Below are 14,086 nucleotides of genomic sequence, written 5' to 3' on the forward strand. Positions count from 1 at the left end.
AATGCAACTAAGATAAACAAGATGGCATCAATGGCAACTAATTTTCAAAGATATAGATCTACTGATATACTAAATTAGATCTAAAACTTAATAAATTCTTAATAGACCTACATCTAATTACCCTTCTAAGATGTCTGGCGACGCATCGATTATAAGTTATGAAGGAGAACTGAATGCTATTGTCAAAGAAGTACGAATACTCGGAATACTAGATTAAAAGTAGATTACTTTACTTAAATTTAAAAGACAAAAGTTGACAAAAGTTAATACTTGACTTATCATTATTACTTAGAATTACTATTAATACGTCTGCGATCAATCGATCATTTCGGATCATAATGATGATGATTATAATAATATTATTATTTATTATTAAGAATCATTTATAATCTTAGATCTATCTTGATCTAGATCAAATAATGTAATATCATTATTTTTATACTAGACTAAGACTAAACAGTTAAAACAGTCTAAGACCTAAGACTTAGTTTAGTTATAGATTTAATAATAGATATAGATCTATATAGAATCTAGATGCTCGATAGCAGTGCATTTCATTAACTTAAGTAAGGTTTACATGCATGATTATAATGAATATAATGGCTAACATGGAATTACCATGATTAACATGATTATGATTATGATGATTTGTATTATGAATTTTAAATTAGTTTTAAATCTATATTTTGAGTTTTGGTATTGTTAGATTTTAGATCATCACTAGATCTCGATCTAGTTCTAATGTAGAATCTAGATACCTTGGGCTTTTCTTTAGGTGCTCTGCATGAGTCAGTATTCAGACTTGAGACCCCTTGACAAGTGGTTTATGCCACTCATCCACACATGTCAAAGTTGAACTTTATTGATTGCATGACCAAGCCAAGCTTCAGGATTGTTCATAAGATCCTTACTATGCTTAATACTAAATTCCTAAATAATAAAATCATTCTGGTAACATATAATTGCTTAGATATTGTTACCATTGGATCATTGCACACCATATAAGTATAATAATGACTAAAGGAGTTACTAGTTTACCTTTTTTTTTTGTTTTGACTCTACATTCCTAGATCTGCTAGAATCTATAAAATGCCAAAAACAATGTTTATATACATTTATTATTGCAGTACTTGGATTTTAGTGGCTTTGATAAAACAAAAATAACTTTTGAATCAGAGTGTAAAGAGAAAAACAAACCTTTACCAGAAAAAAGCAGTAGTTCCTATGGAACAGAAAAGCTACATTTGGCACAGGTGAGTAGATACATAGTCATTGAGTTTCGCAATGTCATAATATCAACAAAAAGTATAAAAACATTAAAAAATAGGTGAACGACCTGAATTTAAACTCATGGCTCAATCCTCCTCAAACTGACATACTAATGAAGTGCCTTGTTAATGAAATAGTGAAGTAGAGCAACACAAGAAACTAGCCAGAACATTATTTTGGCAATTAATTACCAATAGTTAATTAACTAATTGGTTAATTCTTAATATGAGTCTTGTGTTGTCATGTAAAAGAAATAAGTGCGAAATTTCAGCTTGATTGGAGAATAACATATACAAACTTTTTACCAGACAGACAGACAGAGTTGATATAAGCTTTTTATTAATAGTTTCCCTTTGGTCCTCTTAGGTAGAGCACCTGTCAATATATGCTAATGACCTAACAACAATTAAATTCTTTCCTCCCAAATTTCACCATCTTATTTGGTGGTGATAACCTAAAAAAACAACAACGTAAAAACTTAGTATTATTATAAGTTTTATGATTTATAGGGTAATAACCAAGTATAATGAGTTGAATGGTTAAAAACTATGTAAAGCCATACCTTTCTTCCAGGCACAGATGCTTGAGTTTTTCCATGAAGGCAAGAGTGATCTATTTTTCAATCTCTGGAGGAGCAACATGCATCTATCTGAACAAGACAACAAAAGTCTTTCACAGAAGATTGAATTTTATTTGAACATTTACTTTGCAATTTATCCAATCAAATACAACCAGTCACAAGTACGTTTTCACAGCAGTTAATACAAATATTATGCTTTTTTTTTTTCATTCTTTCAAATTATATGAGCCTAATAACTACCATTGCAATAGAATGCAGTGTTTACAGTATACTAATAATGCAGTTTGATGGTATAAGACATTACTAATAGTTTTTAATTTTTTTAAATTAGAAGCTCATGTCACATTTAGAAGGAAAAAATTAATTTTATATGAAACGGTTGATAACACAGTGAGAAAAGCCTTCCTTGGAAATCAAATGTTTATGAAGCGTTTTTGTGTTCTAAAATATTAAAAGTATATATACTTTTTTACTATACATAAGCTACTATTCTATTTTTTTTATTTTAATTTTTTTTTATCATATTAATTATCTGAAAATATTTTTTAAAGACTTTGTTTTTGTTTAAAGTAACCTCTTTTGGCTCAAAGCTAGACATGACTTTTTAAGGTAGTAGATATAGGTTTAATTAAAAATAATTACAATATAAACTGATAATGCAAAAATATTTATTTTTCACCTAGCAACACAAATATTCACAATTTTTGTTTGTTTCTAGAAAGACAAAGAAGAAGCAATGAACAATTTTAAAAAGTATATTGAAAGCAGTGGAGCTACACTTAGTCAAACAACAGAGTTTCTACCTTTCTACGCTTTACCATTTGTTCAAAATCCTAAATCTCACCCTTCATATGCAGAATTATTTTCAGTGAGTGTCTATTATTTCATTATATTTATATATTAATACAATGTCAATATGACAAATGTGTTATCAAAAAGACATGTAGTATTTATAAAACCCAACATCACATCTTAATTAGATCTAATACTTTTCAATTAGTTTTTTTTTTCTTTCACTATTTTCTCAGTCTCTATTTTGATCTCTCTTTTTGTCCAGCTCCCTCTTTCTTTATTTCAACACAGATGTTGTTTTAAAAAAATACCTATCTCCATGAAAACTATTTTAACCTATTTTTATATTTCATTATGTATACACATTTTTTACTCATTCTATATGTGGTGCTTTTAATTTCATATAGTTATGTTTGTTTCTAAACTGACTTTGAAAACCAATGAATGTTATAGAATCAACTACAACAGCAACAACAAAAAACAATTTTAAAAATGCCATTGTAATAACAAAATTGACTTGATATTTCAGGAAAATTGGACGAAAGATATTAAAGCCAAACTGGAGACATTTTTTTCTTCAACTCTCACATCCACACCACAGCCAAAATTATATGAACTTTATGTATCTTTTTATTTACTTTTCATAATCAATTATCTCTAATAGAATTTTATAAGTTGTTTTTTTTTAAACTGAAATAATAGTCTAAAATATATAGAACTTTATTCGCTATTTTTATAATACGTTAACATGATTTTAGAAAGTTTGAGTAAGATAAATTTCTCAAATGGCACAGGCTATATGTTGATAGGTTTATGACAAAATAATTACAAATGTATATGTTCCCTAACTTGAGAAATAGAATGGTTCAGATGGAAAAGGTAAGCTAGTATTAAAGTTATTTATAACCTACCTGTATTCTTTATATTAATTATATTAATTTAAAAAATTATTTAAAACAGTCAAGTTTTGAGACATTTTGTATTTCATGTGCATTTGAAGGTTTAAGACAAAAAAATCTTTTATTGAGCCAACAAGTTGTGGAGTCAGAAAAAAAAGCAGCTGCTTACTTGAAGCGTCACAGCAAAGTTCAAGTGAGATTTTTGTTGTTGTTGCTAAAGTTAAGAAATAAATTAATTTGGATACAGTTTCATTTTTCTACTCTGTATAATTATTTTTTTTATTTATGGATATTGAGATACTTAAAATGTTTAAATGATAAATAAATCATTGGTAATTTTAACTGATGTACTAAATCATTTTATTCTGTGCAGTCAGACTATCACAATCTGATAGGAATTACTGCAGACCTGGTTGATGCATTGGAATCTACAGTGCAAGGAAGACATGTAAATATCACATTATGATTTCTATTTATATTTTTAGACTAGTTTACCTGTTGCAGCTTTGTTTTCAGTTAATATTTGAAAAGAGAGAGAGAAAGAAAAATGAAAAAAATAATGAGAAAAAAATTTGACAGAAGAAAGTAATTTTTAGAAAAACGCAGAGAAGAGAGGGAGACACAAGCTCATATTTATATCTTGTGAGATTTAATTTTGAGAAAAATTAGTTCTCTCTATCAATTTTTAACCAATGCTGATTAACTACAATTTTTAGACTCAATATTGCTAGCTAAAATAAGATAAATTCCATATTATTTTGTACAAAATGTTTGATAAGAGCATCCATATAGAAGGGAGTGTCCAAATAGTAGTGAGTGTCCTTATAGTAGTAAATGTCCAAATAGTAGTGAGTGTCCAAATAGTAGTGATAATGCATTATTTACCTCCTTTCTTCTTCATTACTTCATCATTTTTTTTGTAATGATTTTCAATGTTGTGCTCTTAAGACTATAGACTTTCAAACACATTAACAACTAGATATTTTTTCTTACATTCTAATAACATCTTTCATGTAATATGTACTGATTAGCATGCAAGTGAAGGATAATGAAGATGCCAGGTATCATTCTAGAAAATGTTATTTACTGACTTACAGCTTACACTCCTATTGGCATATGGGCTGCCAACAATAAATCTCCATAGTCCCCTGTCTTGGGCCATCATTTCCATCTTGTTCCAGGTGTAACCAAACATTTATGTGTCTGCCTCTAGTTCCAGCTGCTTCTTGGACACCATCTCTTTCTCTTTCCTTGTTGGTTCCACTTCAATACTGACTGTGATGTTAGTGATTTGCGCAAAGTAGAAAATGTTATTTAGAAAGGTTTTATCATTTTGAACATGAATAAGTGGTCTGAGTATGATTGATAAATTCTGATAGGGAGCTTATTGAATTACTATTACAAAATTACAATAATAAAATGTCTTAAAACTTATTTTTAAAAAATAATTTATTACCATTAATTTGAAATAATTTAAAAATAACCTAACAAATGCTTTCCCTGTGTACACCACTTTTGTAGTTAGTTACCATACATTTCAAACATAATAATGAGGGGGGGGGATACATTAAACAAATATATTGTATACTGTCATTTGTCTTTCAGTGCATATGGCAACATACCAAATAGTAATACTGTAACCTTAACAGCAAAATGAAAAATTGTTTTTTGGCTTTCAGATCTCTCGGGGTAACTATACTATGTATTTATTTGTTCACTCTTTTACTAACTACAATGTCCAGATAACACCAGAATACCTGCAACATCTTTGTAATCGGCTCTTCTCCTCCCACATGCGCTCATCTGTGGATATTTCAAGGCCAGGCACTGCTGGGGAAGCACTTCGAGCATCAGTTATTCCCTCTTTGTAAGTTGACTACATTGGCAATTGGTATTAAAATTTTTTTTTTCTTTTTATGACTCTTAAATTTTATTCTGACAGAAAAGTCAAAGTAATAAAAATGTATTTTACTCACTATTTATGAAGTATTATATAGTTAAATTTTAAACTTCATTTTAATTATAAGTTATGTGACTGTTTTTATGTTACAATAAAAAAAACAGGATGAAATATATGTGTCTGAATATATTTATATATTTTTTTTTTATTTCTTAATATAATGGTTGAATATATATGTTATATTTATAATGGCAGTACTAGAAAAAAAATGTTTGCTGCCAAAAATTTCAGGATATGAATATTAAATTTGAGTTGGCAAATGTAATTAGAAGAATATTACACAAGTAATTATTTTGAAAAAATTATTCAGTTTATTTTAAATTGTAAAAAAAATCTTCCAACAGTCTGTTCTGAAAATCAGAATTTTTTGTTTTGTTCCATTCTAAATAGGTTACCATCTGTTAATTCAGAAGAAAATTACCCTCCTTTGGATTTCAATCAAATCAAGAATCAAATCAGAGATGCAGCGGATCGAAAGAAAGCTTTAATCTTTCAAGCTCTACGTTGGGTAAATTAATAAAGCTTTAATCTTTCAAGTTCTTCGTTGGGTAAATTAATAAAAAATATAACTTAGTGCTAGCTTAAATTTACATCCCGTATTGTGTTTTTTGTTATTCTTGCTGTAAAAATTGTAGTTTTTGATGTTTTTTTTTTATTACTTTCACAGCATTTAACCCGAACTTCTGGACCCAAGCGAGACCAGATACTCAATGCTTACATTCAGAATGATATTCTGGGCTGTACTCATCCGGGACCTTTTAGGGTAAAAGAATAGGAATTTAAGCTTGTGAAAAGTAGTAGTGATTATTCCAATCAGTTCAGAAATGATTTGACTTGCAACATTTAAAAAAGTTAATATTTGTTTTGTAGTTCTTCCTTTACAAACCTCTCCTATTTTTTTTTTATTTGTTTACAAAAATATTGAAGCCCAAAAAAAAAATTAATTAAAATACCTTTTAAAACTTACAGCTTTTAAGTGCGAAAGTTTATCAAGATGTTCAATACATACATCGACTAACTAATTTTACTCTCCCCATCATATTTCAGGCACCCAATTGTTTGGACTCGGGGTTATCCAAATGTGTTTTTTTTCTTGAACCTTAAAGTTCCCCCATTATTGAAACATAAAACTTTTGTTTTCAAGCCAAGTAATTGACGATATGACAGGAACATCCTATTAATTAATTTACAAGAGAAACATCTTCATGTACCATTTCTAAAATAATTGAAAATAATGTTTTTCAGTCAAACGTTTACCAAAGAATTTATCAAATTAAATACAAAAATGTGTATTTTTAGTGAACATTTAGTCGCTTTCTTATTATGGAGCTTTTGTTTTTCAGGAAACAATATTGAATCTTCTCCAGACTGGTTCTGTTGTGGTCAAACAATATCTGGCCAGATTTTACAATGCATGTGCCTCATTGTGTGCTGGTAAGATTTATCTGGATGTGAAAACATCTCATTCTTTAGTAACATAAACATTCTATGTTAATTTCATCCCTGCTTTAAGCATTATATAATACATGTTCCCTTAATCACAAGACATTCAAGTCTGGGGATTGTTTTTTTCATCACCTCTGCCTTTCTTCTTTGGTAACTTTCTTTTGCCTACGGGTACAAATGTATTCATCACAGTCTTTGTAAAAGCTCTCCATATTTCTCTTTTAAAAGCCAGTTACTGCCAGGTGTTTTACTCTATGCCTTTAAGAAAATGCTTATGCTTAGATGGCTCAATAAAGAGCATCTGAAGAGCAACTTTTTTCTAGTGTACTTTAAGCTAACAAAAATGTGCTTGTGGAATATGTTTTTTCCCTTTATAAGATGCATCAAACAAAGCACTTTGTCTCCATACTGTTTACATTAGTGTTGCATATTGTTGTGCATTCTTATGCTTCATTATGTTCCAACAACAACTTAAAGGCAGTTTCAGATAAATTGTAACACATGTTTTTGTTTTATTACTATTTAGGAAGGGGTTATCTCTCGTCAAATACAGACTTATTGCCAGCTTTAATGGATGTCCTCAAAGGTGATGTTAAAGATCACATGGCTCAAGAAATGGTTCTTGGAGCTTTACAAAAACTTAGTCTCAGGTCAGCTAAAAAAACTTAGTCTCAGGTCAGCTCAAAAAACTTTTTACCTTTCGACTCCCCCCCCCCCCCCCTCCCTATAAACAAAAAGATATGTGTGTGCACTAATGTTTAATTACTCTTAAGTACATTATTAATACTAAAGCAATCAGTTTCAGAGTCAAACTAGGGTATTGTGTGGCCTACAGAAATGCTTTGCTTTCTCTTTCCTTATAACAAGTCAACTTTGGAACTTTATTTCATCCCTTTTTTTTAATCTTGTGTGAAAAAGGATCTGAACTATAGAAAATCTATTTCAGAGCCAAGTACTTGACTGCTCTGCCACCACAATTTTTGTTTTCATCATAATAATAATTAGGCATTTACTTTCTATACATTTTTATCTGAATCAGCTTTTCATAAACTAAAAACACACATTATATAAACTTTGAAATAGGAAAAGAACCAATTTCTATTATTGATAAATTTTAGGCGCCAGCTCCAGTCAGCAATGATAGACAGGGGTGTGATCGAGTGGCTTGTGGATGTCCTGGAAGATAATGATTCATTGTCTGATTACACACTGGAGTATTCTATTGCATTGTTGATGAATCTTTGCCTCAGGACTGCTGGTAATTATGAATCAAACTTTGAAAACAATTAAACTAAACACTAGAAAAATATACAGTGATATTTTGAGCTTGATTAGAACTTTAAAAAGAAGTACATTTACATTTATGAATATGTTTCTTCACAGGTAAAAAGAAATGTTCTTTAAAAGCCCACCAGACTCTAAAAGTTCTCAGTGACCTACTTGGTCATGACAATACTGAGGTAGAACTTTTTTCATTTTATTACAAATAAAAAAAAATAAATCTGAAAGCAATATCTTAGACCACTTTTTTGGTTGTTACATACAACATTTGATTAATTAGTGTGTAGAAATTATTAATTGTAATATATTAAACTTGTTTTATAAAGTGAAAAGGATCAAGATTTGCTGTTTCCATACAAAAATCAATTCAATGTAACATAGTTCTGTAGTGAATTCAATGAAATTTTATAATCATGTTATAAAGTATTTTTTCAAATAAAATGCATTTTTATTTGTCAGATTCGCCCTTATGTCAATGGAGCTCTCTATAGTATATTAGCTATACCAGCCATTAGAGAAGAAGCAAAAGCTATGGTAAGGGAATTATGAATATTCTAATGGGGTAAAATAAAATAATAAGTGATTTTTTATTTTCTGTGTCCATCGTTTACAAAAAATAATGCCATACATTTTCTAAGTTTCATTACATTAAGTGTTAAGTCTGAATGGAATTTCCCAGAGTGAAATAGGCTCACAAATATGTAACTACTCACTGCCAGTTTTGGAGGATCCTTGTTAAAGAATTAACTGCTGCCCATAAGTTATTATTGAGTATCACTGAAATATTTTCGCTATCTCCACACCATTTCTCTTGGTTAACTGCTGCTTTAATGTGATGGGGAGAAAAAAAAAAGCTTGTCCAGTTTTTAATATTCGCCAATTCTCTTTCTCATTCTTTGTGCCAGTACTGTGATTAACCATGTCATATCAGAATACTATCTTATCTTTTAACCCCAAAGATTGTTTGTTTAATGTCAAATCAAGTAACATTTCTGCCTCATTCCAAGACCACTTTATTAATTTTATAAATCACAGACATTTCTTATAAACAAAGAATAAAATGACATCCTATGTGTATCCATGTGTTAATCTAATCATGTGTGTTGATTTGAAACAAAACTCTGCTAAGTTAATGGTTTTCCTGGGTGGCACCAGGCAACCTATTCCATGCTCTAAAGCAGTTTTCTTAACGTTTTCCTTAACAGAACACTTTGTACATTCTGAGTATTTAGCAGCACACTTTAATTTTTTAGAGAGATTAATTCAGGTGATACCTTACTAGTTAACTACTCCCGTAGCTCATGGAACACCTATTCAGGCTAGTTTTCTGTCTAACACAGTTTGGGAAACACTTGGCACTAGAGAAGATTTGTCCAAACATAAAGATTCAGAAATATGCCTTTTTCTTTGTGTCTTTCTGAATATTTTATTAGGTTGCCTTTTTTATATTTGTTGGTAATGGTTCTGCGTTTTATGTATTACTGCAACTTTACTTTCTAAACCTTCTGTCCTGAAGTATCTCTAAGTTTATTGATTTTACTAATGATGTTACTCTTGTAAAATGTTAATATTCATTTGTTATAAATATACTATAAATATACTTATGTTTTATGAACTTCTAATGGCTTGAACAATTCCAATATATGACACACTAAGATGCAAACTGATTAATAATAATAATAATAATAATAATCTTTATTATCCGTAAGGAAATTTGTCTTACAATTTGTGCATTACACCAAACAAAAAACATTATAACTATAAGAAATTGGTAATTATTGGTAATATATACCTTATTTTTAATTCAATAAAATCTTGTCCACCAAACAGGGTATGGAGGAGGTTTTAAAATGTTTTATAAAAGAAAACCAGCCAGATATGAACAGACAGATTGAATTTATAATCAAACAATTAAATTCAAGTAAGTTTTTTTTCTTTTTACCATTTTATGTTTTTAGATGCTGATTCATCAATGCCTGCCTGCTCTAATAGAAAACGAAACAGTTTATTTCCATTTTTTTACAATGATTCATGCATTACTATGTAATAGTATATTATTCAATATAAGACTTGGAAAATCATGCCTTAAATATGATGGATCTTTAATGTGTACAAACAGTTTGCATTTTAAAAACAAAAGGGATACTAATGAAAGAGCTTAAGTAGCATGATGGTGGTGATGGTCAAATCATATTTTGAGATGTTAGTGTGAAAGTGAATGGATGGACAGATAGACAATCAGACAACACAAAACCAAAGTGGCTTTTCCATAGGAGGGCCTCTTAAATCTGAACACAAACATTGATAGGTGTAACTTAAACTAAGAAATTATTGTCCATTAAATTTCCTGAAATTAATGGCCAGGTTACTAGGCAAACTTCATTTTATTGACTAAAATACTATTTTTTTATAAAAGGTGAAAAAAAAAAAAAAGAGTAGGAAACAGAACCCTCTAAGATCATAACAAAATTTTGTTTAATAAACTATGCCAATACTACTATATTTGACAATGTAAACATATTTTGAATCTTTTTAAATATTTTATTTTGATGCACCTCACTGCATATTTAATTGCATATTACTGAATAACTGTAGGTGAAAATGGTGAAGAGTTTGACTCAGATGAAGAAGAGGAAGATGAAGATGAGGAAGAAGATCAGGAGATGCTGGAGGCTGATCTTGACAAGGATGAAGTCCTCAGGCCACAACAAGGGGAGTTATCTGGTGAAGGTCTTTTAAGACAGTTTACATTAACACAACCACCTAACACAGCCAGTCGCAGGAAGAAGAAGGTATTAGACCACCAAAAACATTTTAAATAGAGAAATAAAACATTTTTTTAGAATAGCATCTTTAACAAATTTTCATAATATTTGTAAATAGCGCTATGCATCAAGATAAAAGACAAAAAAAAAGTTCAGAATTCTGTGCATAGAGATACTGTAATTTTTTTTATATAACCCTCAGGTAATACACGTTTCTACAAAGGTTCGGGGCTTATAAAATTTATTTTACTCATATCAGAGCATAAAGGAAACTATAGACATACCAGTGGCTCTTTATACCTCCGGTAGTTATCTGTGTGGTTGTGATGAAATGTACGTTGAAAAGCTTTATGAATATCTCATTATAAATCTCAAGAAAAAAAAAAGTTCCAATCATAGTACTTTATTACATTTTGGCACCAGTAATTTACAGCAAGTCACACTTTGCACATGTGGGATATATAACAGTGTAAGTTCTACAATTTTTTTTTTTTACTTATTTTGTAATTTGTGCGGGGTATATGTGTATGTACGAAAACACAGTAGTTATTTTAAATAAAACAGCTCATTCAGCATTTATCTCTTTTGCAAATATGGATGCAGAAAAATATTTAGTTTTGTAGAAATAAATTTGAAATGTTGAAACCTACTGATTCACACCACTATAAAATAGATTATAATAGTAGATTGTTAGTGGTATATGAAAAACAGACATTTTCTTATTTAAAAAAAAAACATAGCTTATATGATGGAAAAAACTACACATTTACTGTGATATATATATCAATATATATATCAATACTTAATATCCTTTTTCTATATCAAACAAAATTAGTTATTTACTGGTACCACTCATTAATTAATTAATTGGTTAATTGTTTAATTGACTCAGGTGTTGTTAGGGACAATGAAAAATTGTGCAAAGTTTCAACTTGATCTGATGATGAGAAGTGGGAGAAATAGCATGTAGAAAATTGTATCCGACAGACAGAGGGAGTTGATATCTGCTTTGTAACTAGTAGATAATATGAAAAAGAAAAAAGATTTCAAGAGAACAAGTATTAAAGTAAAAAAAAAAAGTCAAGTTCCCCTTTTAGTCCTTGTGGTCTATAGTAGTATAGTATTAGATCACTAATAAATAGTAAATTATATATATACTGTATCAGTGGCATAGCAAGGTACCCGTGGGCCCGGGTTCAAGAATATGTTGAGGGGCCCCTCCTTCCCCCTAGTATGACAATTTTTTTTTTAACAATAAAATCCAGTAGTTTGTATGTATTGGTACATTTACTAAAAGACATTCCAATGCAAGTTCATGAACACAGCTGACAGAATCATTGAAGACCATGTTTAAGTAGCTACTGTTTAGCACAGTGAACATAATGCGCAAGGGGCTGCTTTTGTTGAAACAATACCTGAAGGCTATTATATTGTCCGCTCATATTGCAAAACCATCATAGCCTTGGCATCATAATTAATTTAAAAAAAGATGATGATATTTTATTACTTAAAAGTAGGTTATTTGTTCAGTCAATCCTGTAGACTTCTGGTATGAAAACCTACAAATGATAAATGTCTTTGGGTAGTTTGTCATCGGAGTTCACAAAACATTTTCAGAAAAAAAATGAATTGTGAAAAATTTTTCTCTTTGAGTGCTATCAACCATGATAGAGAAAAATGGTGCAGATTGGATATCCTTTAATATTTTTGGTAAAATTGCATTGCCCAACAGGTCTATTATTTTGAGTCTGCGTGTCGAGGTAAAGGCATGTGTTTTTTTCTTAAGATAGCATGTACTGCTAAGACATTATCATTGTTACTTGTTTCACTTAAAAGATATGCTTCGTGATGACCACTAAATGAAAGTTTATTGCATGCGTAAGTTAAAACTAACATTCACTATGCGTCAGTAATTGTCAACTTCTTCAATGTGCTCCTTGTTTACATCATCCACCGTTCTCAGTCGTTCATGTTGTCTGTAATTTTGTCAAGCTTGTTGATGAAGTTAAGTCATTAGTAGGCCCTATCCTTTTTTTTTGACGATTCGTTTGGAAAACAAACAACAATGATGTTGTCTCAGGGTATTAACCAGAAACCATCCAGGCCATCCGAACGACTTTCCAGTGCACATACCAGACAACAAAGCAGCCATTCAAGTGAAAGACACTATTCCATTATAAATGTAATTATCACTCTATCTTAAATTTTTTTTTGTTATAAACCTCCTCTCCAATTCAGTCAGGATAAGTAGCACAAAAGTCAAGATTTGTAATGTTTCCCTAAGGAACAAACAGAATATGTTGTTTCTTTTGCTTGTTTTATATCTAACTTTAAATCTAAATCTAAACAAAAAAACGATACTTACTTTAAAAAAAAAATCATATCAAGGGTTTAATTAACATATCGGAAAGAAAAAGAAAGAATGGGAGTATGGGACCCAAACGTCACCACCAACACACTGATACCACATTACAATAAACCTGTTAAAAGCTGTTCCTTACAATGAATCTAGGTGAAAACACGGGTAAATGTTTTGAAGTTAATATAAAATTTGATATGACGTTTAGGATATTTTATGGAAACGTTTCAATGTTTTAACCATTATTTACAAAATTGCATTGTAGAGTAGGCCACAAATGGTCATTAGTCATGGGACCAGGCGATATGAAACCTCTAAACGCTTATTTAGAGTTGAAAAGGCCTTAAGCTATTTGAGATATGGGGCCCCATATAAGTCCAGATATTGTTTGTAACTACTAAATATTAATTGGAGGCCCTAAGCTAGAGATTTTGTTGCATAGAGGTAAATCCAACCCTGGCCCATGGTTGTTACACCATTGGAAGTGGGCCCGGGTTCATTGAACCCCTTTGTGCCATGGATGCTACGCCACTGTACTGTATATATATATATATATATAGCATATATATATCTATAGATTTTGAAGGAAATTTCTTTTGTTTAGTTGACAGATGAGCCCTTACAAAGGCCAGCAACTCCTGGGAACAGACGCGTTCATGACAATTTAAATAAGAACAATAATAATGCCCCAAGGTTAGTATTGATTCATTGTGAAAAATTATTTAAAAATAAGCA

At 30.1% G+C, this 14,086-nt stretch overlaps 1 protein-coding gene across 1 annotated transcript in view; it reads left to right on the forward strand.

Moving 5' to 3' along the window:
* Nucleotides 1-14,086, forward strand: part of LOC106072906 (lisH domain-containing protein ARMC9-like) — a 17,303-nt gene continuing 3,217 nt past the window's right edge. Inside the window, exons 1-19 of the mRNA XM_056007712.1 lie at nucleotides 1-190; nucleotides 1,128-1,253; nucleotides 1,843-2,010; nucleotides 2,568-2,717; nucleotides 3,171-3,263; nucleotides 3,502-3,520; nucleotides 3,642-3,733; nucleotides 3,914-3,988; nucleotides 5,283-5,407; nucleotides 5,891-6,008; nucleotides 6,168-6,263; nucleotides 6,844-6,934; nucleotides 7,473-7,596; nucleotides 8,065-8,204; nucleotides 8,330-8,406; nucleotides 8,687-8,761; nucleotides 10,058-10,148; nucleotides 10,823-11,019; nucleotides 13,956-14,044. Coding sequence (XP_055863687.1) covers nucleotides 131-190; nucleotides 1,128-1,253; nucleotides 1,843-2,010; nucleotides 2,568-2,717; nucleotides 3,171-3,263; nucleotides 3,502-3,520; nucleotides 3,642-3,733; nucleotides 3,914-3,988; nucleotides 5,283-5,407; nucleotides 5,891-6,008; nucleotides 6,168-6,263; nucleotides 6,844-6,934; nucleotides 7,473-7,596; nucleotides 8,065-8,204; nucleotides 8,330-8,406; nucleotides 8,687-8,761; nucleotides 10,058-10,148; nucleotides 10,823-11,019; nucleotides 13,956-14,044 — 2,006 coding nt within the window. The 5' untranslated portion in view covers nucleotides 1-130. The remainder of the gene's footprint in view (nucleotides 191-1,127; nucleotides 1,254-1,842; nucleotides 2,011-2,567; nucleotides 2,718-3,170; nucleotides 3,264-3,501; nucleotides 3,521-3,641; nucleotides 3,734-3,913; nucleotides 3,989-5,282; nucleotides 5,408-5,890; nucleotides 6,009-6,167; nucleotides 6,264-6,843; nucleotides 6,935-7,472; nucleotides 7,597-8,064; nucleotides 8,205-8,329; nucleotides 8,407-8,686; nucleotides 8,762-10,057; nucleotides 10,149-10,822; nucleotides 11,020-13,955; nucleotides 14,045-14,086) is intronic.

Source organism: Biomphalaria glabrata, chromosome 13, assembly GCF_947242115.1.
Source record: "Biomphalaria glabrata chromosome 13, xgBioGlab47.1, whole genome shotgun sequence".
NCBI lineage: Eukaryota > Metazoa > Mollusca > Gastropoda > Planorbidae > Biomphalaria > Biomphalaria glabrata.